This window comes from Abrus precatorius, unplaced genomic scaffold, assembly GCF_003935025.1.
Source record: "Abrus precatorius isolate BTA unplaced genomic scaffold, Abrus_2018 Scaffold4, whole genome shotgun sequence".
NCBI classification, from domain to species: Eukaryota; Viridiplantae; Streptophyta; class Magnoliopsida; order Fabales; family Fabaceae; genus Abrus; species Abrus precatorius.
Genome location: NW_020874384.1, coordinates 17,939,326 through 17,947,937, shown reverse-complemented (window position 1 = coordinate 17,947,937; position 8,612 = coordinate 17,939,326). Strand labels below are relative to the sequence as shown.

Sequence of the window (8,612 nt, the reverse complement as noted above, 5' to 3'; positions counted from 1 at the left end):
GAAAGCGGGACCCAATCATGAGATTCCATTGGCAAGGTTCCGATGAACTGACCTGAGATCAAAGCGAAGGGTTTGGATTTGCAGAAAGCAGAAATGAAAGCATCAGCAATATCATCACTCCTAAACTTGAAATCTTTCAATTTCCACAACCACACTCCCAACTCTCTCCCCTTCTTCTCCACTCCCTTTCTCTCTGTTTCCTCCAATCCCCGCCACAACTACTCCTCCCCTTCTCCAATCATGGCCGCATCCTTCAACTCTGAACGAGCACGTGCCCCACCACCCATTCACATGCCCACTCCCCCTCTCACCAAGGCATTCTCTCTCTCTCTCTCTCTCTCTCTCTCTCTCTCTCTCACACACACACACACACACACACACACCTACCCACTACCCACTAACTAATTTTTCTTCTTTCCTTTCAGTTCAAGATTGGCCTTTGTCAACTCTCAGTCACCCCCGACAAGGACAGAAACATCGACCATGCCCGCAACTCCATTCGGGATGCTGCATCAAAGGGAGCACACCTTGTTCTTTTACCCGTGAGTTCTTTTTTTATTCCCTTCTTCTGCATCAATTCAACACGCTTCATCAATTTAAGTGAAAGTGTAACCTTGTCTTGTTAGGAAATTTGGAACAGCCCTTATTCCAATGATAGTTTTCCCGTCTATGCTGAGGACATTGATGCTGGTGGCGATGCTTCTCCTTCCACTGCCATGCTCTCTGAACTCTCTCGTCTTTTAAAGATCACCATTGTTGGTGGTTCTATTCCAGAACGTTCTGAGGGTCGCTTATACAACACTTGTTGTGTCTTTGGCACTGATGGAAAGCTATTAGCCAAGCACCGCAAGGTCATTACTTTCCTAGGAATCTAGTTTTAATCTTTCATTGATATGGAATCTCTGTTTTTCATATTTTAGTATTTGCTTTGTTGTGTTTAATTTCTGCTCATACCAGCGTTGCTACAGATACATCTTTTTGATATTGATATCCCTGGGAAGATTACCTTTATTGAATCCAAAACTCTTACTGCTGGGGAGACTCCCACTGTTGTGGACACAGGTCTGACATATTCTTTCATCTCCGTGTTCCTAAGTTCTGTCTGTTTTGATAGTGATGCAGTTGTTATGTTTGTCATCATGTAAATGGGAAATGTATGTTTGAAGTTTGTACTACTGAGCTGATACTAATATTTACCAGCTGCAGAGAAGTATGAGGAAAGGAAATGAAAGTTATTATGGTTTTAGGGCTGGATTAACTTTTCAATATTTAGCTTCTTACACTTCTCCACATCTTATTTTGAGCTTACATGCTCGGCCATATTGTGTGTGTGAGAGAGAGAGAGAGTCTCTGACTACCATGTCATGAGAGTACTCTAATCTTTTGTTCTTTCCAGTTTTTTTTATTTGTAATGAAAATGTCCATGCTTGGAGGTAAACAAACTGTAATAATGAGTTGGTTTGTGCAGAGGTTGGACGCATTGGCATAGGCATCTGTTATGACATTCGGTTTCCTGAACTAGCAATGATATATGCTGCTAGAGGTTTGTATTTTCCATTAATTTGCTTGGAAACAATTAATCTCATTCTACTTTTGATTGGTTAGCTATGATTTGAATTCTCCAACAAAGTGTTTCATCCATGCCTTCTAAGTGTTATTAGAATGTATGAGTAACAGTTTTGTTTCATCACATACTTCGGGCAACACTGCCTCTTAGAGTATTTCTTATTTCAGGGATATACTAAACGAAATTTCAAATCCATATACCTTGGTATGATATTTCATTCCCTTAATTGTGTAATCTGCCAATTATTCCTCTTATTTGTGTAAGCTACTAAGCTACCTGTAAGATTTGCTTGGGATTAATTGTTCAGTTTGTTTCCAAACTTGCATGGCACTGTTACTATTATTTTCTAGATCTTAAGCTTAGGGAAAGTTACAGTATCTGTTAGCTCTTGAATTCAGGTGCTCACTTACTCTGCTATCCTGGGGCATTCAACATGACAACTGGACCATTGCATTGGGAGTTATTGCAGAGGGCAAGGTAGTAATGAATACAACTTAATGGAACATTTAGCAACCTGAAACATATGTTGTGCTAGTGCATAGTGTTTCTTTTAAATTTTATGGCCCTATATATATAGTCTTGTAAGTTTTCAGAATGCTATTCATTCCCAAATAAGGCTGAAATATTTATTTTTTCTAAGAATATGAGGATATTTGAAATTAATACCGATTTAAATTTTATTCATTTTGAGTCCTTCAATTTTTATACAAGTTAGAATATAAATATTTCGGTTACCTTTCACTTTGTTTTGCTTCCATTTACTTGTTCTGACTCTTATCCTTGGCAGTGCAAACTTTGTTTTAAACTTCTTTAAAACATTTATTGATTAAGCAGTAGCAAATAATCCACATTCCCTTGCTAATATTTGTTTTGCTTCTTCGCATGCAGGGCTACAGATAATCAGGTAATGACCCCATATTTTTGGAACTGATTTGGCTTTTTACTGCATGTATATTTTAATGTAAAAGTATATCAAATCTGAAAATCATCTAATCACTTTTATTTATTTAGTGGAGTTCTTGATTGATGAACCAAATAATGGTCTTAAAACAGTAGCTTTAAATTAGGAGATATATGCATTATGAATATGAAATCTCAGAAGGAATAAAACACTAGAAAACCCTTTAGGAATTTAGAGTAAATGTGTTCTAAAAAACAGATTCTAGATTCTTACATTCGTAGTCTGATCTAGCCACTTAGCTTGATTATCCACACAGATTAACAAGAAATGTTAGGAATACTCCATGACTCCTACATGTCTCAAATGGAAGTAATAGAATGGAGTGGGGATTAAGAAAAAGGATGTGTCTCGGTATTTTACTGTCAAATTGTTGGTATCGATGCAGTTGATTGTGTGATTAAAGCAGGGTGTAGTTAGGGGTTATTCTGAATGTTGTGACCATATTAGTCATTGAATTAATTGCAAATTTTTTAAGCTCTATGGTGTAGTGACGCTTAACCTACGGAAATTCATTTCTGACAGTTATACGTGGCTACCTGTTCACCTGCTCGGGATACTGGATCTGGTTATGTGGCTTGGGGACACTCCACTCTTGTTGGACCAGTAAGTATACCCTTTATGTTTAGCTTTCCTTCAGTAGAGCCATTGAAATGTGCTGATTGTGGAAGCTGGTATTATTTTTTCCAATTTTAGTAAGTAATAATAAATAGCAAGGGAAATATCTTTAATTGTCAATAAAGCTTCTGAAGCTGATTTGTGCACAAGTGCTTACTGTGGAATATATGGATGTCGCAGTTTGGAGAAGTTCTGGCTACTACAGAACATGAGGAGGCAATCATCATAGCAGAAATTGATTATTCAATGTTGGAGCAAAGAAGGTTTTCTTTTCTTCACACTACAAGTACATGTTTAACTTCTTATTGACAATCATAATCATATGATTTATTTATTAATTTGTTCAGGACAAGTCTCCCAGTGACTAAACAACGACGAGGTGATCTATACCAAGTGGTGGATTTTCAGAGGTTGAATTCCCAGTAACAGGAGCAGGACTATTGTAATTGAGACATCTGGATTACCTTGTATGAGCCATCAGCTTGTCGTCTATCTTATGGTTATTTGGATTGGATGTTGTATTATTGCTGACATGGAACTGAAACCCTGAAGGGAAGAAATAAATAAATGAATTTGTGCTATATCGAATACTTTATTCTGTTCTTAATTGCTATCGTGTCCACTAATATCAGACGCATCACCCTAATAGATGTGATGATTCTTTTAATTAAACCATACTTGAATTTTAACAAACTGTGAATCAGATTATGCTATTGCAGTTGTGCTCTCCAATTTGTTACGAATATGTTTGGATAATAAAATTTAAATTATAGTTTGAAATTTTGATTTCAAATCCTGCAATTTGTTCAGAATTATAAATTTCATATTTAGGTTATATATAGAATTATAATTCATTCAGACTAAAAAAAAAACTACCATTGAGTTGGTGGCTCATTTGGATAACGAAACACCACATTTATGCGTGCTTAATACGCAGCATCAAACATCTGCTATCTCTAAATTGGAATGTAAGTGTAGAAAATACTTAACAGGGAACGCAACTCTTGCGTGGACAGCACAGGGTAAACGAAGAAAATGATCTGCTGAAGTTTTGGAGCTGCTCTCCTGCGGATATTCAACCCTTTTTTTCCTTTTTCTGGTTCAATGATAACCAATATAGTAACTATAATATAGTTTTAATACATTAATAAATTTATTAAATATAAATTTAATTGGGTTAATAATTTGTGTTGAACATGTTTTGATACTTGTAGTTAAGGGCCCGTTATTTGGCGGATTTGAGAAAGAAAAGGGTCCATAAGGCCCAATGTGGTGTGACAGTTGTAGCAACAATAGAGATAGTTATAATTTATGGTTTACCAAAATAAAAGAGATATTTATAATGGTAAAGATAGAAACATGAAGTAAAAACGGTGACAAGAACGGTAGAACTAATGGTGGTAGACCCCAAAACAATTGCACATTTTAGATGAGAAGTTGTGAAAAATCGACAATTCTACGGTCTTGGTTAGAAATTGGATACAGTTCTAATTAATTATTTTACAATTTCATGAAATTGTCGTGAAACGGTGACTTTAATTCTAAAAGAATTACTAAGTATTAAAATTATAATTTAAAGGATAGATTTCAATTTTAATAGTAGGCATAAAACAATGAACTTTTATGATTAAAAATTAATAAGTAAAGGGCTTTATTAAGTGAAAGAATACTATATTAGTTCACTGGTGATCATAATTTAAGAAAGTGTGTCTGGATTAAATAATTTAAAATATTTTTACAACTTGTAGCAATAACTTAAGAAAATTCATTATTCCTCTTAAAAAAATAAATAAATAAACCTGTTTTGAGTCTGTTCAATTATATCTTTGTAATCTTATCCATCCACCTTGACAATCAACTAAGTTTATTAAAATTGGGGAAAATCAAATTTTTGTTTCAATAATTAAAACACAATTCCTATCGTTAATTTAGTTTATTGAAATAATGTCAAATATTAATTTTTATTGAATCACTATAGTGAAGGAAATTAAAAATAATAATTCATAAAAATAAGGAGTAAAAATTTTGAATAAAATGTGAGAATAAAAAACACATTTAAGGTGGTAATTTAATTGAATTAATTATGTGAGTGTTTGTTATAGGATGAATCAACCCGGTTATAATCTAAAACCATGGGCTAACTGAATTGATTGTTGAATTGATGATGACAACTGAGTGTGAAAAATCCTTAAGAACCATTAAATTTAATAATTCACATATACAGTGGATTGGTTTAGTGTGATAAATAGATAGAATGATGAGATGATAATGATGAGGGAAGCTTCATTTACTCCTGAGACACGCGACATAACAACTGACAAGCGCAAAAACGGAGGGACACAAAAAAGATGCATGCTGTGCACGTGACGATTATGAAGTGAGAACTCATATCAGAACAACAGGAAACAAAATAACAGCCATGCACGGGGATGCAACAAACACTTCCCTCCGACACAGACCGGTTATGTTAAGCTCGTAGCTCAAGGAAAAGAACAGGCTTTAATTTTTGGATAATACTTTAAAAAAATTATTATTTACAAATATTTAAATTCATCTCTTTCACTAGATGTGTCCCTGGCAGGTTAGGTTGGGAATGGTAATGCGTACCAAAGGCGACAGAGAAGAGAACAGAGAGATGTGACGATGGGCATATGACACAGCACCTGCACACGCAGGACAGTCACCTTGTTTCCTTGCGGCAAATTTCACATTACCGGCTGCAAGAAAACAACTTTCACAGAGACACAGTGAGAATTAGGAGATATATTTCATTGATGTGAAGTTTTTAAAAAGGATGATTTCAAAAAGATGTCATGTATCTCAGACCTGAGGTCTCATTCCTTTACATAGGTGCTATTCACAAGTTTAAATTTTTATCATTATGTTATACAAAAGGTAGATTATTATCGTTGTTATTTGTTTTGTGGTATTGCTAATTTGCACCTAAAGAGACCGAAAGAGCAAAAAACGTGGAAAGGGTGAAATGATGGATGAGGAAGAGGCAGTGTTGTACTGCTGGTACTTGTGCATGCGCCATGCTGAACTTTAACCACACGTATGTAGTATTTAATCCACGCGCCTATCACACTGCCAGTGTCAGAGAATCAGCTTCGTTGCCATGTCCTCGCACGTGCTACACTGCTCAGGGACATGCCGCATGCCGTGCTGCGTCACCCTACCTTCCTAACGGATTACTATCTTAGCAATATATTTTTATTAACTATTTTAATCAATTTTATATAATGCAATTATAAATTTAATTTATCAAACTTATTGCTTGAATCAGGTCCAATACCATGAGACTTGTGATGTTTTTTATGTCTTATTAATTCGTATTTTGAATTTGTTGTTTAAAAATACTAACTTTAACTGCTATATTAATTCAATTTTATTTAAAAATTAAGTATACCGGTATTAGAAATATTCAAATTTATTTATTTTACTATATAATATTTTAGTAAAAAAACTAATGATACTTTTAATTATGATTAAAATATTTTAAAAATAACAGTATTAAGTAACATTTTAAGACTTTAAAAAAGTGTTATTTTTAATTTTAATTGTATTTTGAATAATGATGAAATATAATGACTTTCAAGTTTTGTTTAAATATTTTAAAATAAATAAATATTGTCGTAAAATTATTCTTTTAATAAAGAATAATAATTATTTTTAATCTTTGTAAAATAGAAACATGCAATCAATTTTAATAATGAAAGTCTTTTATACATAGAAAAGACGTACGAGACTATTAAGATATAAAAAAGAAAAGACGTGTCTAATAGCCAACAAACAAGTCCGAAAAGAAAAATGTTATATTTTTATGAAATTGAAATCTAAAATAATTTTAAAAACAAAAAAGTAATAATTAATATAATTGTAAACAAAAAGGTGAGATATTAAGGTTTACGATGAAAACAAAATTAATTTATGTAGTTTTGAGTAATTATTGATATTTTAATTAGTGAATTTTGAATAGATAACAATTCAATCAATTTAATTTGTAAATATTTTAAAACTTATAGATAAAAAAAATAATTAAAGACTAAATATGCACAATTTTAAAAATTAAAAATCAAATTAATATAAAAAGTAATGTCTAAAATCACAATAACTAGAAATACAATTAAACAAAACAATATTTTTTATATTAATTGTATATTATATTTCAATTATATTTAATAATTTAAAATTATTTTTATTTTTTTAACATATAAACCCTCAATTCCGTGTATAATCTTCATTCCTTGGTGGCATTTATAACTCAAAATGTGAAAAGCCTTCGTGATTGTAGCCAAAATCACCGAACCCAAAACACGATTTCGTTTTTGCGCTTTCGAACATATATAAACAGGAAGAATGATTGAAGCTGTGGGTCTAAGAAACAACAATGTTTATCTTTTTCTTACAGAATTCTTTTTTACTTAATTATGAAACCACTTAATAAAAATTTATCCCTTCTATTAAATTGTTCAATATCCTCTTGCTAACACCACACTGTGATATCTTCAGCAATGTCCCTACAAATTATGAAATTCCTTTAAGATGCATTGCGATCTGAAGTCGAAAGTACATAATAATTAAGATATTTGTATTATGATTGTTCGAAGCCATTCTCACCATGCTTGGTTATAGCCATATTCTAAACGACAGCGTTCATTCAAAATGGTCATTACGCTCGTTGAACCCGAATTAAGAGACCAAATGAAAAACCTTTTTGTGTCATATGATTAACTTTTTACTTCATCTCCAAATTGGATGCACAAAGGGCGTGGGACATGGATGTTATAGTTTATGGTGGGGTTCGTTGCATTTTGGTTCAAGTCCGATATATCTTTTTCAGTATAATTAATCATATAGTGTTTTGTTGTCCACATCTAAATCAATAGCCATATCAACAAGTGTCAGGCCTTATCAAGTTAATCCTAGCCTGTAACCAGTGCTATACTTGATAGAGAGATGGTAATGGACTAATGGTGTTTGCAGTTACGTATTATTTGATCACCGTCACCCGCACAATTTGATTGCTATGCATTTTCTTGCTGTGATGTTTTATTTTTCATATAACATCAAGGATTCGAATTATCTGTCCATTTCTAATTTTGCTTAAACAAATTTAAAAAGATACTTAAGGGCACCGGAGAGTTCGTGTGGAATAATTAACGTTGTTGGTCCGATACCAGTTGAAGAGAGCTTGAAGAATTTGAAGCTCATTCTACTATACTCAAATTATGCAATTGTTTTTTTTTTTTAAAATTCCCGATTTATTTGATTTCCAGATTTTAAAAATATTTGTAAAACAATTTAAATGTTGGTCGCTCTTGGAATACAGTTTGCGGCATTGAAAAGCCGAATAGAGGTAGCCGTTACCCGCAATTAAACTCAGCCAACGGCCGAGAGGCTCTTCGGTGATTAAAAGACCAAGTTTACAGGCTCTCTCCTCTAAATTTTTCTTGCTCTTTAATTTTC

General features: G+C 33.0%; 1 protein-coding gene across 1 annotated transcript; it reads left to right on the top strand.

The window, feature by feature from the left end:
- On the top strand, positions 1-3,780 carry LOC113864971 (omega-amidase, chloroplastic). The gene is made up of 10 exons (XM_027499246.1): positions 1-315; positions 426-542; positions 627-851; positions 969-1,062; positions 1,469-1,543; positions 1,966-2,044; positions 2,456-2,471; positions 3,051-3,131; positions 3,324-3,406; positions 3,491-3,780. Exons 1-10 carry the CDS (start codon positions 94-96, stop codon positions 3,567-3,569), a joined length of 1,071 nt encoding a protein of 356 aa, XP_027355047.1. The 5' UTR covers positions 1-93; the 3' UTR covers positions 3,570-3,780.
- The last annotated feature ends 4,832 nt before the right edge of the window (positions 3,781-8,612 follow it).

What these genes read in the sequence shown, in the direction of transcription:
- LOC113864971 (XM_027499246.1), top strand. Translation starts at nt 94, where the DNA reads ATGAAAGCATCAGCAATATCATCACTCCTAAACTTGAAATCTTTCAAT. An exon ending in CACACCTTGTTCTTTTACCC is followed by an intron (nt 543 to 626) that starts GTGAGTTCTTTT and finishes TTGTCTTGTTAG; the next exon opens with GAAATTTGGAACAGCCCTTA. An exon ending in TCAATGTTGGAGCAAAGAAG is followed by an intron (nt 3,407 to 3,490) that starts GTTTTCTTTTCT and finishes TAATTTGTTCAG; the next exon opens with GACAAGTCTCCCAGTGACTA.